Source organism: Mus caroli, unplaced genomic scaffold, assembly GCF_978045245.1.
Source record: "Mus caroli unplaced genomic scaffold, Mus_caroli_1 scaffold_1, whole genome shotgun sequence".
In the NCBI taxonomy this organism is placed as follows: Eukaryota; Metazoa; Chordata; class Mammalia; order Rodentia; family Muridae; genus Mus; species Mus caroli.
In genome coordinates this window covers 22,572,382-22,599,157 of record NW_028227256.1, presented here as the reverse complement: position 1 = coordinate 22,599,157, position 26,776 = coordinate 22,572,382, and the positions used below count along the sequence as shown (strand labels likewise).

At 38.8% G+C, this 26,776-nt stretch overlaps 1 protein-coding gene across 2 annotated transcripts in view; it reads left to right on the top strand.

Annotated features, from left to right (window-relative positions):
• Positions 1–26,776, top strand: part of Adgrb3 (adhesion G protein-coupled receptor B3) — a 737,533-nt gene that overhangs the window by 279,929 nt on the left and 430,828 nt on the right. For both annotated transcript variants that reach the window (XM_029468446.2, XM_021163961.3), the window contains exons 6-7: positions 9,724–9,888; positions 10,318–10,482. In XM_029468446.2, the coding sequence (XP_029324306.1) occupies positions 9,724–9,888; positions 10,318–10,482 (330 nt within the window). The remainder of the gene's footprint in view (positions 1–9,723; positions 9,889–10,317; positions 10,483–26,776) is intronic.

The window sequence follows — 26,776 nt, the reverse complement described above, 5'->3', positions numbered from 1 at the left end:
TTGTTTATTTTATGTGAAGGAATCTTGGTTTTATGTAAGCTCACATGAAAATTGTGTTGGCTCTTGTTTTGGTCAGTTATGATATTCAGAAGAATCTCCCTTAGGTTTTCTTCTAATAGTTGCATCATTTACATCAAAGTGTTGGTTCCATTCTAGTTGTGTTTTGAAAATGACACCATCTAGTTTCATTCTCATACTCAGTGATATCCAGTTTTCCATTGATATTTCTCAATAAGGCTATAATCTCCACAATCATTCTTTTAAAATAAAGTTAAAAACTCTTTGGGCTCTGTCTTAGTCAGGGTTTCTATTACTGCACAAACATCATGACCAAGAAGCAAGTTGGGTAGGAAAGGGTTTATTCGGCTTACACTTCCATACTGCTGTTCATCACCAAGGAAGTCAGGACTGGAACTCAAACAGGTCAGAAAGCAGGAGCTGATGCAGTATGGCTTGCTCAGCCTGCTCTCTTATAGAACCCAAGACTACCAGCCCAGAGATGGTCCCACCCACAAGAGGCCTTTCCCTTTGATCACTAATTGAAGAAATGCCTTACACCTGGATCTCATGGAGGCATTTCCTCAACTGAAGCTCCTTTCTCTGTGATAACTCCAGCTGTGTCAAGTTGACACAAAACTAGCCAGTACAGGCTACATGTTCATGTATTTGCCCTTAGACTCTAAGCATTTCTTGTTTTCGTATCCTTGTGTTTATGCCAATTTCATGCTGTTTGGATTATTGTCATCATCTAACACACCAGAAACACTGCGTTTCATCATCATCCAAGGATATTGGTTAGCTCATTTTTTTTTTATCAAGAGTTCTTTGGTTGTTTGTGGTTTTAGTGGTTGGCTGAAATGTTAAAATTGCTTTTTCTAGTTTTGTGAAACTAGCACTGGTATTTATGTGTTTCAGTTGCTTGTTGTGAAAAAAAAGAGAAAGGGAAAAAAACTGACAAAGGAAACTTTATAAAGGAGGAATTTATTTTGGCTCAAAGATCACAAGCCCAGTAGTATATCATGGTGCGGAAATTCTTAGTTTCCCCAGAAGCTAGAGACAGCTAGCCATGTTCTATCCACTGTCAGGAAACAGGACAAGTAATGCTATGGCTCAGCTTGCTTTCCTATATATTTTATGACTAGGCTATAGACTCATGGTTCTAAATTTAAGGTGAGTCTACCCACCTCACATAAGCTGATCTAGATAATCTTTCCTAAGCATACAACAGAATCCCATCCCCACACCCATGAATTTAAGTTCCACCAATTTGACTACCAAGATTAAGCATAACAGTTCCACAACTTATTGATTTTATCATACCATATATATCATATTATTTTAAGCTAAAATCCCCCATATTTTGTGCCCATGTGGATATCTCAAAATGCAAGATACACACTCAGTTCAGCCTTAAAATTCTCCTTGTCTTTAAATTTTTTCAACACTGTAAGTGCAGAGTCCAACTTTCATCTAAGCCTTTTCTCTTAATATACACTCCAATAAAATAAGACATGGGACCAGCACGATGGTGCAGAAGCTAAAGGTGCATAGTACCAAGCCCGCTGACCCCAGTTCTAGTCCTAGACCTATATAATGGGAGGAGAGAGCTAAATCCTGTAAGCTGTCTTATGGTGTTATGGAAACAACTAAGTGTTTAAATTGTAAAATACAAACAGGTTATATATTTCTGATATCCAAAACAAAATTAACGTTTCATCTCCTAAAAAAGAAGAATGGGGCTTAGGAAAGAGTTATTAGACAGACCCCATCAAAGCAAAGGAAATATCCTGCCGCTCCCATGTGAGTCATCTCAGTCTTGTGGTAATGTAGCGCCAGTCTTCCATCTCTGCTGAGTTAAACACATATTTCCTATCTCTTGACCCAAATACTACATCACACAAGCAACCTTCATTGGCAGACATCTTACTGTCCTGATATCGGTGACACCTGAGACTTGATATTGCAACCTGGTCTCAATTTTCTGTTTCATAAAGTGACCTTTGGGAGCATCCTTAAAGGACTTACTTCTTGCAAAATGTTTGGCCTCTGCATCCTCTGGATCTGTGCTCAAGTTCTGTGATTCCTTCTGTTTCCCACCTGTCATGACCTCAAAACCAGTACCAGGTGGACATACATCAAAGCATCCATTGGCTCAGGGTGGATCATCTCCCTCTTAGATCATAACTGCATTGGCGTTTGTGTGCTCACCTTATGCACTTTCCTGTGTGACTGTTTCTTATGAAGAGAAAACCTTCAGTTGCAATCTCAGCTCAAGCTTCTTAATTTCAAGTGTTCAAGCATCTTCATCAGATGAAGGCTTCTGTGGTTAGGATCTATTCCTCCAGATACCGTTCTCTTATCCCATTGTAAGACACTGTTTCTCTTTCATAACACTAATCTGTACAACACTTGTATAACACACATGTTTAGTCCTCTGCACCCTTCTTGTTCAAATCTTCAAATGTTTTCTTAATACTTCTTCATTCATAACTTCATCTCTGTCTCTGTCTCTGTCTCTGTCTCTCTCTCTCTCTCTCTCTCTCTCTCTCTCTCTCTCTCTCATTCTCTCGGGACTGGAGCAGTGAGCGTTAATCATAACACGGCCTAAACACTTAACATTTCTTAAAATTCCCTCAACCGAATAATTAAGTCCATCACCTCTCCATTTAGAGGTCTCACTCAAGTCCTCTGGCCATGGATTAAATACAGCAAGATTCTTTAGTAGAATACAGGTGCATAGCACACCCTTTGTTCCTCTTAAACCACACAGGAGGTCTCTGCTGTCCATGTTTATCTCCACATTCTTTTATTCCAACCTCACACCAGAATAACACATTAATACCTCCTTACTGCACTCAAGAACTTGTCTAGCCCCAAGTTCACCATGGCAGGGGAATGTTTGACACCAGGAGCCTGACCCATCTGGCCATATTGTATCTACAGTCAGGAAGCAGAGAACGATGATACTAATGCTCAGTACACCCTTTCCCTTTTATTCTACCCAGGAATTCTGCCTGTGGAATGGTACTGCTCCTATTTAGTATAGGTCTTCCCATTTATAATAGCGTAATCTAGGTAGTCCATCACAGACGTGTCCAGGAACATGTTTCCACTGTTATGTCAAATTCCAGCAAGTTGACTCTCTCAGTATTAATCATCCCACCCAGTAAGGTTTGTATTGAAACTGTAAATCATTTTTGATGCTGTGAAAATTTTGGCAATATTCATCATTCCAATCCACAAACTCAGGATGTCTTTATTTTTCCATATGTACTCTTCAATTTCTTTTAGCAATGTTCTAAATTTTTCATTGCAAAGAACTTTAACCTCCAGTTCAATTTGTTCCTGAATATTGTTTTGTGGTTTCTATAAATGGTAATGATTCGTTCATTCTTTTTCAAATATTTTGCTATTGATGTTTAACAGCATTGCTGATTTTTCTATGTTGCTTTTCTAAGAAGCATCAATTTTATGAAGTTCTTTTATTAGTTCTAATGCTTTTCTGGGAGAATCTTTGGTTTTTATCTCTATAAGACCATCTGTGAACAGGAAGAATTTGACTCATTTCTTCTGAATACATATGCTCTTTCTCTTTCTTTCTTGATTGTCTGCACTTCCAACTCTGTGTTAAATACATAGAGAAGGCTAGTACCCTTGTCCCTTGTCTTCTTAAAGATCTTAAAAAAAAAAAGCTTCACCTATCAATTTAGTTCAATTGTAGCTGTTTGATTATGTTATGTGGCTTTTATTGTGTTGAGGGACCCTCCTTCTATGATGTTGAGGTACCCTCTTTAGATTAAGTTGTGACATCGTCCTATATTTTATTGTACCCTCTATCTATTATGTTGAGCTACCTTCCTCCTATGCTTTGTATATATTAAGTGTTTCTGTCTAACAGGGATGTTAGATTTTGCCAAATGAGTTTTGCCGATCTTGAGATATAGCATAGTTTCTATCCTTCATTCTCTTGATGTGGCTTGCCATGTTTATACACTCGATGTGCTGATCCAACTTGCTATCCATCAAAGGAATGGATCCAACATGAACATATTAATTAATTTTAGTGTGTTATTATAATTGATTTTCCGTATTATCAAAATACTTTTGCAGAGTATCTGCATTTTAAAAATGAATATTAGCCTGAGAGCCACTGTTAGTGGTGTGTTCCTTTCTTGCTTTAGTGGTAGCAGAGTCATGGAATGTTTTTGTCTTTGTAACTGCTCTTTTGTGGTGAAGAGACACCAAAACCAAGGCAACTCTTATAAAAGAAAGTATTAGATGGAGGACTTATTTACAGTTTCAGAGGTTTAGTCCATGATCATTGTGGCAGGGATCATGGCTGAAAATATAGCACTGGTGGAGTAGCTTAGAATTCTATGTCCTGAGTTGTAGGCAGGGAGAGAGAAACTGGACCTGACATAGGTCTACCCCCAGTGACACACCTCCTCCAACAAGGCCACAAGTTCTCCAACAAGGCTGTACCTCTCCATACTTCTAATCCTTTCAAAGAGTTCTACTCCTTGATGACTAAGAATTCAAATATATATAAGTGTGCCTATTGGTATGTGCAAGGCATGGTTCATTTTTCTTAAAATTACCACAGTTTTAAAAAATCCTTTCCTTTCTAATTTCGCATAATAATTTGAGAGTTCTTAGTAATTCTTCAACTGTTTGCTAGAACTCAGCAGTGACGGTTAATTTGGTTTTGCTTGTTTATTGTTGCTTTTTTATTAAAAAAGATTTATTATTGATTCAGTGTCATTAGTTTTGATTCTTGTGTTAAGTTTTCTGTTTCTTCTGACTTAGTCTTGGTAAGATATATGTGATAATCATTTGTCCATTTCTCTCGGTGGTCAGGCAGTGTTGTTGCCATTTATGGTTGTTTACAATATTTTCTAATTATCCTTTAAATTTCTAAGGTGTCGCTTGTAACGTCTTCGGTTACATCCCTTGTTTTGTGTATCTGAGCCTTGTTTCTACTTAGTCTGGCTTATGGTTAATCTACTTTGTTTTCTTTTCAGATCGCCAGGCCTTTGTCTTGCTAATCTTTTGTGTTGTTTTTCCTCCTTGCTTGTTTTAGTCTGTAATTACTTTCTGCCTGGATCTCTCTTATTTCCTTCCTTCTAATAAATCTGGGACTAGTTTGTTCGCCTTTGTTTGCCGCTCCAAGCGCAATGCTAAGCAATTTGTTTCAGGAATTCATAGTTTGTTTGGTTTAGAAGTTGACCTTTGTGCGCTGCTGCCTCTGCTGCCTCCTCCTGTGAGGCTTTCCTACACTGTGTCTCTCTCTTCCATTGTTCGGGGAACTTTTAGAATTTATTATTTATGTAATCTCAGACCTACTGTTGCCTTTTCTTTCTGATTGTGATTTCAATCTATTTAATCTATTGGTGGGGGTATGGCTACTCCTCCTTCTTAGTAACTCACTATATGGAGTATATTATTGTATCTTTCACTTTTAACCTGTGTAAACCTTTAGTGGTAAAATGAGTTAACTGTAAACATCATGGAATTTACAAACTATTTTAAACTATAGAGATACCATTTTTTAAATTTAACTTTAAAATTATTTTAGCTGTGTGTGTGTGTGTGTGTGTGTGTGTGTGTGTGTGTGTGTGTGTGTAGGTGTTTTGGAGACTAGAGCTGTTGGATCCTCCTAAGGCTGGAATATCAGGTGGTGGTAAGCTGCCTGACATAGATCCTGTGAAGTAAAGTAGGGCTTTCTCTAACATCATTAACTGTTCACTAATTTCTCTACCTGAGTCACAGTTTTAAACAGAAGTTTATTTAATGCAATAATTTCTGTATCAACATCTAAAGTCAATATCATAAGCACAAAAAATTCTTTTAGTGCTGTGTATTTCTCATTTGTTTGGTAACTGGTCAAAGAGCACAATAAAATAATATTCTTTTTGATCTATATGATCTAGCAAAAGCATTAGTCTAGTCCAATTCCATGACACACATTTTCCTGGCCTCAGATTTTGCAATTGTATACAGTTTCAGTAGCCCTTACCTTGCTGCCTCATTTTAATAATTGGCAATCTGCCGTTTTTATTCCCAAGAGACATGATAGGGGATTCTCCATGGTATTGTTCTGCTTGTAATATTGTTTACACTACTTCAAGGTGAAACTCCTCCTTGTCCATAAAGGCACATTTTTCATAGTCAGCTGGATAAGGTCACTAGAGCAGAGCGTGGTCCATCTTCGTCAACCACAGTTGACCTGTAATCCAGGAACACAATGCCAGTGACACCATAACTTTTCTGTCACCTTTTTGTAAATGATGCATTATTAGCTTTCATTAAGGTTTTTTAGTTTCCTCTTTTACTAACTTACTACCAGGGAACAATTTTCATATCAGAATACCAAGATATGAGTCAGAGTTCAGCAGAAATAGTTTTATAATAGAGCAAAATCATTGAGATCTATTCAGATTTCTCAGGTCACACTGACTCTGTGAGATTCATCTTATCTGTGTGAGGAGCTCACAGACTTATTGAACTAATTCTAGGGAAGGAGAAGCATTGGTCTGCTGCCTTCTACTAGAGCAGGTCAAGTGCTACTCATGGGTATTGAAGAGAATCAATCTCTTTACCACTTGTCTCCCCAGTTAAACTTCAGGTAAGAGTTATCCATTTATTTTCCCTAGTATGAAGAAGAATGTGATTTTTAAATTCATAGTAGCCTGTATATTAATAAATGGATTTTAGCTTCAAGTATCCTAGCATTTACCCATGAAAGATAATGCACACTCTATTTGAGATGCTTAAAAGTATAAAAGAGAATTTAATTTCTATTTCCCAGAAACTTGTAACCCATTATTTCCCATTTGGTCAAATAAGATGAAGAGCTCCTGGAATAACGAGGTGCAAAGTTCATTACAAAAACACAATAATTAACATTTTTAGGTGTGAGGAGATTATTTGAAATTCAAAACACATAATAGAAAATCTAAAATCTTCATTCTGGCACTAAAGGAGTCTGTGAGTATGTATCTGTGACATATGTTAAACTTTTCTTATTCGTCACTTTTCTGTTTTTCTCTCAATGTAGACAACACACTAAAAAAAAAAAAAACACACACAATAGAATTTTATACTAGACCTTGTATTAAGTTTCTTCTTCTTTTTTTTTTGAATATGCAATGAGTTATTTTATCAAGTCATTTTTTCAGAGCAGATCAGCTAATAGTCTATAAAATGAACATGGTATAAAATAAAACAGAAATAAAAGTCTAAGGTATCACGATTTATATATCTTCATTTATATTTATATATCTTTCTGGGTAACTGAATTTGTAAACAAGCCTAGTTGCATCTCAAATATGTGTTTAATGGGTGTTTTGACAAAATTTAGCCTCAAAATGTCTCTCAAGTTTCTAATATTAACTCCTCCTTGAACATTAGGAAAAACCAAAAATATGTACATATTAGCAAGCATTGAACAACTCACATTATGAATGGATGACATTGATGGGTTTAATTTTTAACTGATTGCAAGGCAGCATCTTTGAGGAAAAACATAATAAGTCAAACTTTCCACAGGCAGCTTCTCTCATTTTCCTGATGTGTTTCCAGAAAGATCTTTTTATACTTCTTATAGAAACAAAATGATAGTTGGGCTTCTCTCTCATGTCCATATTTAACTTGTTCATTCTTATTTAAATCTCTATATAGTTGAATATACTGATGTATGTGTGTGTGTGTGTGTGTGTGTGTGTGTTTCTGTGCACATGTATGTTGTGTTCTGTTTTGATGTTTTGTTCTTTTGTTTATTTTGGTCAAGAGTATGTAACTATAACAGTCATGGTGAAACATGCCTAGAAATGATCTCAAATATGAATCTCTAAGGATGGCACTCAACCCAGTTCTCTCTTGACACAATTAAATTGACATCATCTCCAGTGGTTTTGCTTTCTGGATATTGAGAGTTAGGTGTCAACCTGTACACTGCTTTATCAAATAAAACATAAGGTACAAGTTATGAATCTGAATGCTTCAGGTCATTCTCAAACGGCTTGGAATAGCAAATGTTCATAATGGAAGCTTTGTTTATTTTTTTCTTTTAAAAGCAAAAATCTGAAGTGAAAACTACATTCTGCTTTAAAGCCAAAAATCAAGGCGATATTGATTTATAATGTTCTATTGATTCACTAGAACATTTGTTTTGTCTAGTGAGCACACTAATGACCAGATAAGATTGTATCAGGTATTTTTAACAAAATGCGATGCTAAAATTACATGAACAGGGTGATAAAATTGGCATTTTGTGGTTTTTAATCTTACACAGGGTTTATTAAGTACAGCTAGCTAGCTATTAAAGAATCCTATATAATAGCTACATGTGAGACTTGAAATTACCTACTCATTCTGTCAGTCTCTGGTTTGCTTGGAAGGATTTTCACAGCAATATTAGCTTCTGATAGAACCTATGATTGATGCTAATTTCTCTTTTAGGCATAATCAAATTCACTAAGAACCATGAAGTGGTACTGGACCAAATAGACCTTCAAGTAGACCTATGAACACATTTATAACATTCATATACTAATATGTGCATTTTAATAAGGTGTTTCTGGTTTAACCCTCTGCTTTGTTCTGTAGCATATATCAGTCTGTCCCTTTTGTGTAAACACTCATGTCCCCCCATTCTATCAATTATTGATCCTACAGATAAGATCCTGTGAATCCCTGCAAACCTAATGTACAATGTGAAGAACATTTTGGCCTTTGACCTTTGATTTGTTATATGTATAATGCAGTAATTTTTAAGATAGCTGAGGCTGGAACTGAAACTTCTCACCTCTCTCATCAGCACCAATTACAGGAGTCAAGTGCATCCCCACCGTCATACAAAGATAGCTGGAAGTCACCATGTGTTTTCTCTCTTTGATTCCAGAGGCTTCCCTTAGTGCCTCTGAACACCAGCCCGTCATAGCTTTCTATTCTTTCCATCTCTCTGCCACCCCAGCTCAGATTCTCCCTGTTGCTTTCGTAATTTGCTTTCCCCTCACTATACTAGCTCTGACCAGAACCTCTTCCCAAAATCTTAACCTAGCTGCAAAACTAAGTTGCTATCTTGGACCATCCTCCTCTGCTGCCTCTCTTCACTTGAATCTCTGGATCCCCTGTATATCAGCTTGCATCTTGTTCTCATAATGCCCACCTTTCTTCTGCTAAGGACCTTTGCACATCTTTTTACAGACAACTCTTACCCTATTTATTTCCTCATGATTCTCAGTGATTACTTCAACCATCAGTTTGCCAAAGATATCCCAGACCCTTGGGACCTATAGTTCAACAAACAAAGGAAGGAACACACTGCTCAGCTCAGTTTCTTGTTTTTAACTCAGTCCAGTGCCCCAGTAAGTAGAAAGGTCTAGTCACATGAACCATGTGTGTTCTCAGTTTAGTTGAATCTAGACAATCCCTCACAGACATGTGCAGACATTTATTACCATGATGATTATAAATGACATTCAGTTGATAATTAAGATTAACCATCATAAATGAACATACATAAGATGAAATAAAAACAAAAATAAAAGGGTAATAATACCTTGTGGAGAGGTAATAGTCCCGTGCAGAGTGATCCACAATTACGGACACTCAGAGAAGCCTTAATTAGGATTTATCTTTCAGGTTAGTGGTACCTTGTGCTCCCTGCATAGCCTTCCCCACTGGAACTTCTTATGCTGTCTTCTCTCTCTGCTTTGGTAGTTGATGGACAGTGGCAGGAATGGAGTTCATGGAGCCACTGCTCAGTGACATGTTCTAATGGGACACAACAGAGGAGCCGGCAGTGCACAGCAGCTGCTCACGGAGGCTCTGAGTGCCGAGGACCATGGGCTGAAAGCAGGGAGTGCTACAACCCTGAATGTACAGGTAAGGCCAGTTCCTGTGTACCAATGACATCGATGGTTCATAAAACCACAAAGAGCCACACCAGACAGTCATGCAATGAAAGGTCTTATGGGTAAAACCAATTAGTTTATTTTACACTATACTGTGAAAATCAAGTCTGCATAGTCATGAGATTCTGAGGTCAAATAACAACTAAGCTAATAAAGGTTAGCATTAGGCTTACAGTTTTTAGGAGTAAGTTCCCTGGGAATCTGAATAGTCAGACACCTGGCTATTATTCTTCTAATCACAAAATGCATAGTATTTCACCAGTAAGTCAAATATTTGGACAAAGTTTATTCATGGCAGTAAATTAGTAACAGTTGAAGGGATGTTAATATCCCCAAACTCACACACTGCTAAAGCCATGTGCAGCTGCTACTACTGTTAAGCAAGACCCCTTTCTTTCAGCCAATGGTCAGTGGAATCAGTGGGGTCACTGGAGTGGATGCTCCAAGTCCTGTGATGGCGGCTGGGAAAGGAGAATGAGGACTTGTCAGGGCGCAGCTGTAACAGGACAGCAGTGTGAAGGCACAGGTGAAGAGGTACGAAGATGCAGTGAGCAGCGGTGCCCAGGTAAGAAGAGCCTGCCACGTGTGTGCATTTGTGCACATGCATGAATGTGCATATGTGTGTGTGTGCGCGTGTGTGTGTCCGCACATACAGCTAAGTATAGCACCACCTTAATTAAAAGGTTGATACTAATAAATGGCAATACACTTGTTTTTTTAATATAATATATGACAGATATATCCGAATAGTTCTACAGTGTTTATTTGTTGAAAAATGACATTGAAATATATGATAGCCCAATTGTAGGTACAAAGAATAACTAGGTTGTGTATAATTTATATCATTACTGTATATTTTCTACTGTTTTTAGGAAATTTGCTAATTGGGGATACAAAAACTTTCTTAAATCATAATAATTTGCTTAAATGTTAAGCAAATGAAAAGGAACTATTAAAACTCATATAACTTCATTTTTAAATAACTGATTAATGTCTCATTGATGGATGACCTTAGACATCTCAATTTATCTACTTTTTTTCCAATCATAAAAATATACTATGAAAAAAATATCAGATGCTGTGGCTCGTGAATGTGATGTGCATGTAAGTACAGATGATAACATGGTCAGACACTGTCCATACCCTATTAATTTTTGGCAAAGACTTTTTTTTTTAATACTGGATTCTTTCCTTAGAATAATTGTAGCATACTGAGAACTCAGGAAATAAGTAAGTAACCTTGATTTTAGGATGATGCCAGAGATGATACTGAGACAAACATAAACTGGTGATAGGTTGACCTTCTACCTGCTCAGTGGCATGAACTGGGAGGATAAGTGCCTTGTTGTGTTTATTCTATGGGTGTGCTGCTTTGGATTGACTGTGATTTGAAGGGATGGAGAATCACGTTGGAGAAGAACCTCTGGGCTGGGTGTGTCTGTGAGAAACCATCCATACTAGGCTAACTGAGGTGGGGAGTCCCACCCTGACTGTGGGACTGAGTACAAAGGAGAAAGCAAGCCAAGTCCCAGCATTCATCTCCTGCTGCATCCTGACTGTCGATACACTATGACCAGCTGCCTCAGACTATAGCCAACCTGTGAGCCAAAAGGAACTCTTCCTTTCTGAAATTGCTTTTGTCAAAGCATGTGGTTCCAGCAACATGACTAATTGACTAATACAGACCTTTGGTTTTAAGAAGTAGAGTCATTTTTATGATAAATCTGACCCTGTGGTTCTTAGGGCTTTGGAACTGATAAGTGAAAGAGATGTGGAATAGTTTTGAAATTTTATGTGCAAGAACCCTCAAACTATAATCATAGCATGGGGCATACGGGTGGGAATTTAGAAAAGTCGATGATGCAGACAGAGGTGGACAGTGGAAGCCTGGTCCAGACTTTTCAGAGCTGGAAATGAGCACCATCAGAAATTGGATTACACGACGGACATTCATGCACTTTTCTGCATGAACATCTGGCAGGTGATCTGACTTACTTTGCCCATAGCTTGAGGGTTTGAGAGAGGCTGAATGTAAAGTATTTGGTGGAAGAAAATTCAGATGGGATAGCTGTCAGTCTGGGCCACAGCTCCTGCCTACTGCACTCATTCAAGTCTTAGAGAAAGCAAGAAAACAAAAGAGAGCCATAGTGTATGAAAGTGCTTTCCATGCAAGCCCACTAACCAGGCTTCTATCTACGATGCCCACAATGGAAGGAGAGAAGTTGTTCCCCAACATCTGTTCTTTGATCTCTGCATGGCATGCATGCTACTGCATTGACATACACACATAACAAACTCATACATCATGTGCACATATACATAGCCACACAGAGGCATTCGCAGATATACATTCACACTAGTAACAATGATGGTGGTGGTGGTGGTGATGGTGATGTTGAAATACTTTAAGTGAAGCAGAGCATTATTAAAAACTGTGTACTTTGATGAGGTAAAGTGTGTGGACATTGAAGGATAATTTAGCAGTCTGCACTACAACAACCTCATGGATGTTCTAAGTATAAGATCTTACCCATCAAAGACACCTTCCAGTGAACATGTTCATTTGAATCACGGAGCCTAAACTGAAAATGTTGCTGAGAGGATTCTTTGAGAGCATCTTATTCGGGAAGTATTCATCAGAGTTAGCTCACAAAAGCTGATGTGAATATGGACCAAAAGACTCCATCTCTGTCCTGAGAAGGCAACACAAACTTGGCAGTATCACTACTTTTGTACTAGTTGAGGAGGTGTGAAAGACACCAGGGGAGGAGTTACAGAAGCGTGTGCCATGATTCCATAGAGCGGATAAGCCCAAGCATCATGTGTCAACCCAGGCATCTGGTTGCAGGGAAAGAGGTCCTGAGAGGCCACTTCATGATGCTGTGAAGGTAAAGCCTACTTTGTGATGGGGTCTTATGGTGGTCAGATGTCAGACCATGGGTCATCCACCAATTAAGACTGTAGATATGAAGCAGGGGTTGCCCAGGAGAGAGGCTAGGTTTGTTACGGACAGCAGGGCTGGAAGAGCTAACCTTCTTAATCCACTTGTGGCTCTCATGATTCTGTCTGAAGTTCCAGATGGTGAAATGAAGCTGCAGAATTTGTAGTCTGTGCTGATAGGTTTCCATGTTGACTTGCCTGATCATTTCTATCTCCCCATTCTCCATTTTGTAATCTAGACACTTTTCTGTGCTAGTTTGCTTTGAAAGTCTATATTGCTTCGTAGGAAATCATCATCATGACATCACCTTGAGTCTTCAGTGACACTTAGATTTTGTATTTTGGGTGAGTATTAGGACTGTTCAAAACTATGAGCACTTTGAAGTTGGACTGAATGCATTTTGCATGGTGAGATAGTCATTAATTAGCCTATTGTGACAGGAGGTAGAGGTTTGTTACTGAAAGTAGTGTGCTTTGTGTTAAGGTGACAAATTGTAGACATGAAATGGATTTTATTTGTCGAGTTGACAGAATGTAGAATCACCTTAGAGACAAATCTCTGAGTAGGTTATTTGGGGTGGGAAGATCCACTCTATCTCCCTGATTCAAAAAAATAAGAAAGAAAGCAGAGCACATCCTGCTCCCCCTTCCCCACCCCACCATGATTCTCGATTGCAAATACAAAGTGGCAGCTACTTCAGGTGTCTGGTGCCCTTAATTCCCCTCCATGATGAACTGTATTAAACTATGAGCTGGAAACCATCTATTCCTTAAGTTGTCTTTGCCAGGGTGTTTTGTGAGAACAACAAGACAAAGGTTTCCTATTCACCTTGACTAACTGGTTAGGGATTATGGCTGCATCTTTGAGATGTAGAAGCTATTGATCTCCACCTCAAATGAGCCCCTAGGTTTAAAAATGCAAAATTTCTAAGAGTTGCTCAGGAGTCAAAACATTACGTTTTTCTAGAATCAAAATGCTAAAAGAGTTGACTCTACTACTCAGCCATTAAAAACAATGAATTTATGAAATTCCTAGGCAAAAGGATGGATCTGGAGGGTATCATCCTGAGTGAGGTAAACCCAATCACAAAAGAACTCACATGATATGCACTCACTGATAAGTGGATATTAGCCCAGAAACTCCAAATACCCAAGATACAATTTGACAAACACATGAAACTCAAGAATGAAGCCCAAAGTGTGGGCACTTTGCCCCTTCTTAGAATTGGGGAAAAAAAACACCAGTGGAAGGAGTTACAGAAACAAAGTTTGGAGCTGAGACGAAAGGATGGACCATCCAGAGACTGCCGAACCTGGGGATCCATCCCATAATCAGTCACCAAACACAGATACTATTGCATATGCCAGCAGGATTTTGCTGAAAGGATCCTGATATAGCTGTCTCTTGTGAGGCTATGCCAGTGCCTGGCAAACACAGAAGTGGATGCTCACAGTCAGGTACTGGATGGATCACAGGGCCCCCAATGGAGGAGCTAGAGAAAGTATCCAAGGAGCTAAAGGGATCTGCAACCCTATAGGTAGAACAACAATAAGAACTAACCAGTAGCCCCAGAGCTCATGTCTCTAGCTGCATATGTATCAGAAGATGGCCTAGTTGGCCATCATTGGGAAGAGAGGCCCCTTGGTCTGCAAACTTTATATGCCCCAGTACAGGGGAACTCAAGAATGAAGCCCAAGTGTGGGCCAAGAAGTAGGAGTTGTGGGTAGGAGGGGTGGGGAGGGTATAGGGGACTTTTGGGATAGCATTTGAAATGTAAATGAAGAAAATGCCTAATAAAAAATTGGAAAAAGAAAAAAAAAAAGAGTTGTCTCAGTTCCACACTGATAATCACATCGTAAACTAGAGTCCTTTTGCATTTTCATTACATTTGTTTATATTATTGGGATAGGTGTTCAGGCCTGCCCAATACACATCTAGACTTCAGAGGACAGTTTGGGGAGTCAGCCTTCTCTTTCCTACTTGTAGGTCCTGAGCAGTCATCAGGCAAGATAGCAAGCACCCTCATCCTGGGAACCATCTTTCTCTTTGGTCCAGAAACTTCAGTTTCAAGTTTTGCATTTTGTCAGCAGGTTTCCTTCTGGCATTAAATCTAAAATTAGTTTTGCTAATTCTCCAGGCCATGTGTATTCAGAACGATAAGAAACAAACAGCAGGCAGAACTCTGTTGTAAAGAATGCCTAGACAGATTAACAAAGAAATCCCTGCACTGCGTGAGAATTGACAAGCTTTAAACAAGAACATTTGTTTTGCCAAAGGAGACATTTCATTAGAACAGGAAAGCATTTTAAGCAAGCCCTTCTTGATATGAGAAGGTATGTGAAGCAGTCTCAGCGTATGATGCTTATGAACTGCCCTCAACTGCAGCCTGGTAACTGTGCACAACTGCATTTCATCTGCAAAGGTAGAACGGCACAGTTGCAATCAGATTTACAAAGATTGCCACCTGCTGTTGGAAAAACATTTTACAGCTCTGTTTATAGGGAGATTGTATGTTTTATTTGCTATGTTTACTTGTTAGGTTTCAAGATTTAAGACAGATCAATACGTTATCAAATAACACTGAAAACACTTTTATAAAACGCTATATTTTGGCATTAGCATTTTTATTTCTTTGTTTTCAGGTAGGTGATTGGAAAACAATGGCAATTTATTTGCAAATATATCGCTCCCTGGTGAAACCTACTTCTTAAAATAGATAAATATTTTCTTTATTAGTTCATATACAATCACCAAAATGTTCTCACTTACCTACATAGCTATGTCAAGTTTCTTTTTTTGCTATAACTTAATCTGACATTTTGCACAAAATGCATTATGCATTACAAGGTATTCTGAACTATTAATTTCAAGATGTTGTTCCTCTGTTGAAGATGGGATGTTTTATCATAATATTAGCTATATCTATCCACTAATGCCTCATATGTAGTCAGTTTCTTCAATAAAGCAGTATTTGTAAATAGTTATTTTACAGTTTTACACAGGTCGAACTGACTTTCATACTAAGTTCTAAGCTTCAGAACTACATTAATCCTACATGATTTACTCATCGTGGCCACCATTATTCACTCTGTGAATGACTGTATAGTGGTCCTAATTCCAGCCAAGATATTGCTTCTGATATACACATTGACAAATGTATTGGAAAACTATTCATATCACTTTAACATTTACTCAGGCACTTTTCTTGTCAGTCACAAAGCTTCAAAATTTTTTTTGGTTTAAAAAAAAAGTATTTTCCCAGCATTATTTTTAATATTGTTTATTCTTGACTGGGGTGGGGGAGGCATGGAAACAACTAGCATTTATTTTTATGCTTCACTTAATTTGAATTCAAAAACAAATTAATCAACCTTTGTGCAGAGACCATCTGTTGTCAGAAAGGAGAAATATAATATATGTACATCTTCTAGATAAGTAATGAAAATCAATTTTCTAGATTTAATCAAACCCTATTACATCATCTACAAAACAGATAAAATATGCCCAGCAAGATTAAGAGGTCTCTTTGCGGGTAAATGGACTAGGGCAATATTAAAACAACATCATCGACCCCCTGCCCCAATAAGATGTTTCATTTGTTTTCATAAGAAAGCAGGGCCATAGCAACCAAAACTTAAGAATACTACTGACTGGGAAATAGAATCACTCCAGGGGAGATAATTAAGTGTCCCCATTTTTAAATTGGTCAAGCTCACCAAATAATGATTTCATTTATCTCCGTCTCCTCTCACACCCTCGGGTGCTGATGGGTAAATGGTAGGGTGGTAATAACTGCACTTCTTTTGCTTTCTATTACAAGGTGAAACATCCTTTCAAATTCACCTTTTCCAGGTAACATTATTCAGAAATCAAAATTTACTAATGGACTGTCAAGATATAACTTTTGTGCTCCCTGTCAGACCATAGTACTAATGTCCATTATTTTTAAATTACTAATCACTAAGTTGGAATCTATCACTATCACTTACAGATAGATATGGCTCTTAATCTGCAAATAAAGTTTGCTTGTTGGGGTCATGATTGCTTTGCCTGTCATGCTGAGTGAAGCCTGCTGGTAGCCTGCATTCAGGAACACCTATATATAATTGGCTGCATGATGAGCTGGGGGGTGGGGGGCTCCGGCAGGCCAGAGATGAAGCAAGTTGATATTTACCCCTAGATCTCCATGGAAAAGGAGAGCAGCTGTAGCACTAGTGATGCAAAACATAGTGTGTCTTCAACTTTGTGATGATGTTAATTAGCCAACAACACAAGGTCATATTGTAAATATAAGCACTTCTTCCCTGACACAGCCCTACCCCATCCCCACTTAAGAGAAGCCATGTGTCTCAGAGAGAGACCTCATTTTCACTGTTTCCCTCAAGTTAAAAGAAAGAATTAAAGAAAGGGACTTTACTTATTTTGCACTTGTATCTTTGCAGGGGATCGCCTATCACCATCTAAAGCAATGCTTTTAAACCTTTAGTGGGCTTAAAATCCATGCAGGGAGCTTGTTGAAGCAGGGAGTTGAGCATGTTGATTCCTGACAGAGCATCAGAGACTGCGTTAGGTAGAGCTTGTGTGAACTTGCGAGTTTACATTTCTAATTGCTACAAGGTGATGCTGATGATAATGGCCTCTTGGTCATCTTTTAGACTGCAGTGACCAATACCATCAAGTAATCATAATAAAATTATGATTGAAACTTAACAGAGAAATGAAATGAACTCTTCATATTAAGGTCCTTTGGTGAAAGTAGACATGACTGCCTGGACAGATTGTCGAGTTTGATTTAACTCATGCTTCTATGCAAATAACAAAGGGTGCTGTCTGTAATAAGTTGACAATACAAATGTAGACAAATCCATTTCTAGCTTTTCTGGTATCAAGTTTTAACAAAAAAAAAAAAATAAGACTTCTCGTGGCAGCTATCTAAAGAACAAACCTGGACCCCTGGGAGCTACCAGAGTCTGTGCCACCAACCAAAAAACATACTCAAGCTGGAAAGGGGCTCCCAGCATTTATGTAACAGTTGGACAGCCCAGTGGTCATGGCTTTCTTGTTTGGCCTCAGTGGCAGAGACTTGATGTGCCAGGATGAGGGGATCTCCAAGGGAGGTCCTACCATCTCAGAGGAGCCATGGGGAGGGGGTGGGATGGTTGTGGGGCAGTATTCTGTGGTGGAGGAACAGACCTGGAAGGGGAAAAAATGTCTGGGATGTAAATTAATCAATTAGTTAGTTAAAAAGAAAAATAGGGCTATCGACTTTTTAGTATGAAGTATCACTTATTATTCAATTTTCAGTCCACCAATTTTCATTTTCCCTGCTCCATAAAGAGCGAAAGAAAATAATATTATCATGGAGACAAGTTTAAGGTAAAAATATACAGTCCTGGGAAACAGCTCTTCTCAATTCCTCCAGCAGGCATGCTGTGTCCTGGTCAGCTTTTTGTCAACTAAACAGCAGCTGGCATTATCCAGGAAGAGGAACTATAATTGAGAAAATGCCTCCATTTGGTTACCTATAGGAACTTTATTAACGCATTTTCTTGATTGATGATTCATGTTGGAAGGCATAGCCTACTGTGGGTGGTACCAACCCTGGGAAGGGGGGTGGTCCTAGGTTACTTTAGAAAACAGGCTCAGCCAAGCCATGCAGCTTATGCCAGTAAACGAGGTAGCTCAAATCCCTTAGCTTCAGTTTCTACCTCTGGATCCTGGGCCTAAATTCCCTTGCTGATAGATTGCTACTTGGATGTTTTGGTCAAATAAGCCTTTTCCTCTCTGAGAAGCTTTTAATCATACCCTGTTTATCATAGCAGTGTGTCTTTGTTAGAGTTATACTGCTGGGAACAGACACCATGACCAAAGCAACTCTTATAAAGGATACCACTTAGCTTGGGGCTGGCTTACAGATTTAGAGGTTCAGTACATAATTATAGAGGCAGGAATATGGCAACAGGCAGGCAGGCATAATTCAGGAGAAGCTGAGAGTTCTACATCTCATTCCAAAGGCAAACAGAAGACTGACTTCCAGGCAGCTAGAACTAGTCTTAAAGACCACACCCACAATGACACACTTCCTCCAACAAGGCCACACCTCCAACTAGTGCTATTCCAGAGCCAAGCACATTCAAACCACCACACAGAAGAAAGCAAAGACATTCCCTTGCCTCTCTTTCTAGACATGAGCTTGTCTTCAGTGTTTCTCATCTTCTACAGTAAAAAGCCACAACATTCATGTGCAAAATTTCTGTCTATGGTATAAGAGGCTAAGAGCAGAGAAGTGCTGTGTCTAGTTAGTTTCACTTGTCTTCTCCACAGGTGCCAGTGAGTATACTGGTGGGTTAATAATCAATGCTAGTAAAACTTTTTTCTTTTTAGAGACAAGTGTAGGACATGTAACAAATCAGGCTGCTATAAATGGTACTACGTACTGGTCCATTTTGATGTTAGATGTAATCATTTTCATAAGGCCAAGATGACAGTTTAAAACGCTCATTTCCTTATCCAAAGAGAAAACTATAGAACCATTTACAAATGGCTATAAGTTGTGTTCTTCCTTCAAGCCGCTGTGAGTGCATCCCTAATCCCCTGGATTTCTATTCTTTTCTGCTGTTGCATGTTATCTTTATAACTTAAAGGGAATTATGCCTTTGTCTGGTGAGCTATTCAAAGGTTAAAGCAATTGTTTTAACCGAACACTTTTGGCTGGAGTAAAGAACAGCCAGTAATATCCTAAGCAAGGGTCCACACCAGTTACTCAGCTAAAATCCAACACTGAGCTTCGTGTTGACAGTAGAGGGCACTAGACATTGGCTTCTATTTCTTCTTATCAAGTGCCTCAGGAAGATTCTAAAGAGCAGAGAAGATAATTAGAGAGGGACAGTGTCTTGGAATGAGAGAGATATTTCTTAATAAATACCTAAAATAGTGTTCGATCCTCTCCAAAGCACAAGCATTTGATTGTTTTTACATAATCTTCTCTATGGTTCTGGGGATGGGGGGGGGTTGATTTTATGGGCAGAATTAAGGAAGAAGCACTGAGGGCCAGAGGTCAGAGTTTGAATTAGATAACACTACTAAATGTCCTTTACTCAATCTTGTTGCTATGGAGATAACTACTGCAATAATTCATCTAAGAAGATTGCTCATCAGAGAAGACTTTGGGAAAGCTCTCAGAGGCTCTTCCAGAGCAGAAACTTCAAAATCAATTTGTTCTAATCTTCCATTAGCCTTGCTTGTCTGATTTAGCAATATTTAGGCAACACCCTCAAGGTGAGAATAAAAGTAATGAAGCACACAGTACCGGTTTTCGGTTCTTCACATCTTGAATATTATTACGTTAAAAGAAGTAAATTTTAGGATATACCTTAACATTTGTCTTCAACGCAGACATCAAAGACATGTAAAGGCTGTAATTAGTGTAACCCTGTTGTTTCCTTGCACTAACCTGTGATATTGAATCTGATATTTCCCTCCCTCACTGATTTCCTGCACACCCTGACATGATGAATTTTCAGAGTAAGCGCCTGCTCTGTTGTTTTCTTCATCTCAAAGTCAACTCTTGTGGGGCACACTTGTAGATTTACAACTTTGTCTGGCATCTCTCGCAGATTCCCAGGGTACTTTGCCAGCCCAAAACTACCAGGCTCTACCAAAGGAGGGGAGTTGTTCAATTCCGCATGAAATTGTTTATCATTCAAAAAGGTCTAAACAGTCACTTTCCGAATGACAGACTCAGTCATCTATTTCCTTCTTAAGTGGCTCTCTGTGTTCACCTTACCAACATCTGTTAATAGTAGAGGAACATGGAATATACAGGAGAACATGGAGCACAGAAAAGGCTGGACTTTTTTTTCTTAGTGTCTTCACACTTAAAATGGAAGCATCTTGGTGCACGGAATTTCTCCGGTGTGATAAAACATAACTGCAATTGTAAATGGCAGCTGAGGAATTCTCTTTTACTTATATCATCAAGATGACGTTGTCTTTTCTGAACATGTTTGTCTGATTATTGTGGCCCTTTTCTGGCCTTAGTCATATGACTCACTCTGTTTAAAATCCTTCAAGAACCAGGTTAAAAACTAGCTGTTCATCAATCATACAATAGGACAAACAATTCCACTAATCTTGGAAATTCTGTGAGTGCTCTCTCAAACCTTCAATATTAAACTGAACTTATTTCCAATTAAATTTGCTAAGAGATTAAAACTAAAGAACTTTTATCTGCTAGCCTAAAATGGAGCTAAACAAAACATAAAATAGAATTTGCTTTGCAACATATTTTAGAATACTGCCCAGACACTATCCAACACTGTGATCTCAGTAAAGCAGACTTGACTGACCTTACTCTCTTCAGGTTAAGTACTTTATTTCTACTTTCATTTCTTGGTTAATATGAAGATTAAACTCCAGTTCTCCTCAAAATTAGCAAGATATTTGAATAATTTAAACACTTTATAATTTGAATAGTTGTTCATGGTGGAAATACAGGCATACAACTTAAAACAGAAGAAGTGGATTTTCTTCAAGAAGACTGTAAATATAACTGGGGTATTGGTATATGCCTATAGTTATACCATTTGTGGGGGTGGACCAGAAGGACTGAATATTCCAAGTCCAACTGAGCTATATATTACAAATCTATTTCAAATAAACAAACAAAATACCACATGAAACTCATTTATTTTAAATCTTAGCAACAGAATAAATTCTTCACAAGAATAAGTAAGTCTCATGTCTGAAATCAGAACTGGAAGCCCAATGAGCTTAAAGACTGGCCTCTTTCACCTTTGCCTCCCTGAGAGCAAAGAATTCACAAAATACAGTGATTCATGATTTGCCAGCAAGTACAATTTAATACATGGGGGTCATGTGTAGTGCATATTTTTTTCTTTCTGCTGCATGGCAGCTCTGTAGTTTAGAATCAATTTTTCTTTAATGCTGAAATTCTAGCATCTGAGGTGAAAACTAATTCTCCACATCAAATTGATTTAAACCCTGTATAATTTCTGCTATTTTTAAGAGACGGAAAATCAGTGTGAATAGACAGATTAACAGCTAATCACTAGGTAATTGCTACCTTATTTTAAAGGAGCACACTAACCACACACTTGTGACTTCAAGTACAGTTGTATCTTACAAATGAGGTTTTATCTTAGCACTGAGGGTGCTAAGCATTGAATCTTGCAGCTGATGAGCAGTTGCTCTTGCCATGGGTTATAACTTAAACATAACTTAACAGGAGCCCCTCATACTGCAGAATAAAAATTTGAAAAATCCATCACATAAACAACCACCAAACCCAGACTCTATTGCATACGCCAACAAGATTTTGCTGACAGGACCCTGATATAGCTGTCTCCTGTGAGGCTTTGCCAGTGCCTGGCAAATACAGAAGTGGATGCTCACAGTCATCTATAAGATGGAACACAGGGCCCCCAATGGAAGAGCTAGAGAAAGTACCCAAGGAGTTGATGGGGTCTGCAACCCTATAGGAGGAACAACAATATGAACTAACCAGTACTCCCAGAGCTCATGTCTCTAGCTGCATATGTAGCAGAGGATGGCTTAGTCAGCCATCAATGGGAGGAGAGACCTTTGGTCTTGTGAAGATGGTATGCTCAAGTATAGGGCCAGGAAGTGGGAGTGGGTGGTTTGGGGAGCAGGAGGCAGGGGGAGGAGGGAGGGTATAGGGGATTATCAGAGAGGAAAGGGGATAGCATTTGAAATGTAAATGAAGAAAATATCTAATTAAAAAAGTTGTAAAAGGAAAAAAAAGAGAAAAAAATGTTAACCGCACCCCACCCCCCAAAACCCTTACTTTCGTTTTTATATCTAACCCAACCTTGTATTTTCTCATCTGTAAGGTGAGCATGCATACAGCAGCAAAACGTTAACATGAACCTTGAGCTGAGCAGTTCCTTCTGGGCACGGTTTGCACGCATGCAACTACCATTCTAAATTATTACTTGAGATTGTAAGAGCTGCATCATTTTCCCCTTGTCTTTTCCTCCCATTTTTGCCTCCTTACTTTCTTTCAAATCCATGGCCTCTTATTTCATTAATTGCACACACACACACACACACCCTGCTCACTATGTATGTTCCTTGTATCCATGTCTTCAGGACTGACCACTTGGTATTAGATAACCAATGGTGTGGTCTTCCCTAGGGAAGATTATTTCTCTCAGTCTTTGCATCGCTAAGTAGCCTGTAGTTACTTGTATGAGGATAAGGCTATTGCCCCCTCCTAACCCCTTTTCTTCCATCCACACTAGCACGTCTATCTGTGCTATCCTTCTTGAACTCATGCTAGGTAGCCATATTGATGAGAGTTCATGGGTGCAGTACCTGAAATATCTAGAAAAGCCAATTTCACAGCAAAAATCCCTGTTCCTCTTTCTCTTATAATCTTTCCTCCGCTTCTTTCACAGTGTCCCCTGAGGGTGTGTCTTAGGTTCAGGAGTTGTACTGTAGATGAGTCCCTGGAGACTGCACTCCGAAATTCTGAGTTTTGCTTGGTCGTAGTTTTTCTATAATAGTCCCTATCTGTTGCACCTCACATTTCTTATAACACTTAGATGTGCTCAGATATGTCAAATGCAAAGTGTTGTCATCATCTCTGCCCCAGAGCATTTTCTGTCACCTTCTCAAGCTCAGGATGCAGCACAGTGGACAGTCTTTTTGAAACCTGACCTCATCTTTTATTGATGAAGCGTCCTTGACTTTCCTGGCCATTCAGCCGCGGAACTGGGCAGCTTCCCTTCCAAGGAGATTTGAAGTCCATCCATGTCCTTTTGCCACCTCCTATGATTCTGTCTTCACCTCAGTAGCAGGGACATACTCCAGGCCTCTTGGCCTTCAGTCTCCTTTCCTTCACTCTAGTTTCCAAACTTCAAGTCTAGAATGTACAGCATAACAAATTGCCCATGGTTAAACTCCATCCAAGCAGGTATATTAATCATTATTTCATGATAAACTTATCTATGGGCCCTTCTCCTGCATCCACTGATCTCTCCAGTACATAACCACTTATACCCAACTCTTTATCTACTCTCAAACTGCCTAAGTTCTAAGAGTGCCCTATGCTTTCACTGTGAACTTGACACGGCCTAGAGTTCACCTAAAGAGGGAATCTGAATTGAGGGTTTATGTGGACCAGATTGGCCTGTGACCATAGCTGCAGGGAAATGTCTTGATTGTAAATTGATATAGGAATTACACACTTCGAACAGCAGCATTGCCATACAGTTGGTCTAGGGCTGTATAGGAAAGCTACCCACGCATAGGCAGAGCATGTGAGAGAGCCAGCAAAGCAGCTTAACTCTGTCATCTTTGCCTTGACATTCTCTTGGGTTACTACCCTGACTTCTCTCAGTGATGAACTGTGACTTAGAAGCATAAGCTAAATAAATCCTTTTGTACCCTGACTTCCTTTCTGTGGGCATATGTTATCACAGCTATAGAAAGGAAACTAAAATGCCATTGTACCTTATTGTCTTTTCTCCCTGGGTCTTCCAGTAAGTGGATTGTTTGTTGTATGAGGGGATTCCAGAAGTACAACTAAAGTAGAAGAAAATGCATTGATATTACAGTGTCCAAGGCCCTTTTGATTTTGATTTGAATACAGATAGATTTATTTAACTCCATTAAAATATAACCATCAAAGAAGGTCAAGTCATCTTCAAAGACAATTTTGTTTTGGCATTATTATCAGACCTGCAAATGCTAGACTCTGCCCCCTTTCTTTTCTGTCACTCATGCACTGGGTTTCTGACTCCAATAAAATGCAATTAATCCAAGACTTCAATAATTTACAGAGCAGCAAAACAGAATAGCCATAGACACTCCCCCCCCTTGTCATAAAATGCATTGGAATAGTTCTATTTGTTCGGTTTAACTGATTATAGACTGATTAATCTCTAGGCATGTCTGTAACTGAGTTTTGTAGATGCACCAAGAAACAGTTCTAAAGTGACTTTATCCTTACCCTACTTAGGACATGTGCAAATCACATCAGGATATCCTACCCAGGAGTCCACAGGCTTTTAGTAAGCTGTAAAAACCCTAAGTCAATACCTGCCACCCTGAAACAATTTGGACTAAAATTTAATGTGAATAGAGGAGCCAGCCTCTTTCTGCTGCTAAGTAGAATGAATGCTGTCATATCACATTTCACATGGTAACACACACACACATACATACGAGCATGCACATGCAAGAGTACACAAAGGCCGTCTGTATTTTGATGAATAACTCTCAATCTTGATAATCTTAGAAAATCACACTATTATAAAAACAGATCTAGCCAGAACAGACAAATGAATGAGCTAGGGGAATATTTATTTATAAATATTTATTTAGCATATCAAGGTGATAGACAAGTGGGACAGCAGAGATAGGGATAAGAGGAAGTGACTGAGCTGGTGAGGTCTGAGTTAGAATTAAAGATGGTGATATGATCAGTGCAGTAGTCCGAGGACAATGAGGAAGGACAGCCAAGACAGGAGCAACCGTGGTATGAACTGCGATGTGAGAGCCTGGCTGGAGTACTAGACAAGAACAGTCAGGAGACCCATGCAGCCATGGAGAACAGTAAGAGCTGAGAGCATGGAAGCTGAGCTTGCGGCAGCCTTGACCAAGGATTTTATCGCAGCCCAATGTAAGCACTATCACACTTTCTTGAAAATAAGACGTTCTGTTTTCCCCTAAGTAGTATGTATTTTCAAAATATTAAGTATTGACACCCCTTTCCCCCAGCTGATAGTTGCTACAGCTACCCTCCTTGATTTTGAACATCAGTTTCTAAGACAGCCAAAATTAAAACAATTGTCCCTCTTAGCCCACCATTGCCATCTAGTGGTTAATATGTGCAACGACCAGACATTCTGACCACATAGTGGACTGCGGGCAAGGGCACAGAGTCATGTGGATTTTCCCATAATACTAAATGGAAAAAAAAGTTTCTGAGACCACTGCAAGGACAGAAAGCATCTCAGTGTGCAAAATTACTCCACCAATGGCTTATATGAGGACAAAACCAGAAAATCGCTATCGTAATACATTTTATGACATGTACCTCAGAGGTCCTCAGTGGAACCTCAGTGGAAAGAAAAAAGGTAGAAAAGCATTGAAAAGAGCAGAGGCAAACGATGTAATAAATGTCAGCCAATAAATAAAAGCAAAATGGAAGAGACCTCAGGTGTGCAGACCAGACAAAACACATTCAAATGTGATCATCTTGTTAGACAAACTCGTCAGAACACTTCAAAGGGGATGAGTTATTTTCTATAATCTTCTATTATGTAATGCACACAAATTGTGTGGGCTTTCACACTATCTATAATTTCCTATTTTAAAGTATGCTATGATCATTTGGGAGTGGCTTTACATAAATACAATAATCATCTATTAACAATAGTGCCCAAAATGGTACCTACCTAAATTTGTGCTAAATAAAATTAAATACAATTTAAAATACAGTCCTCACACCCACCAGAGCATTTTTTATTTTGGAATTCATGGGCAAATCTGGTCAACGACCACTGCATTAAATAATAAAAGTAAAGGTCTCTTCAATCTTTTCAGAAATTTCTACATGGATGCTTTTGCTCACTGGAAATGATTTAACATGTGTATTTTGGGCACCTACTATATGCTAAGCACCAGTGAAGTTCATTTTAGCAGACAAAAGAAGTAAGCAAAGCAATTTTAGCATCCAGAAAAAGTTCTGTCTTGGAAGTGGTACTTGCATAGTCAAATGTGTGCTCACAGACCACTATGAGAAATACTAAATTTGTATATTCACTGGTTGGGGCACTGAGAGCAGCTTTTTGGAGAAATCGTCACTTAAGCACAGAGGAAATGTGTTATATTTTAAGTGCTACAATTGAGGTTTAGAGAACAGATTGAA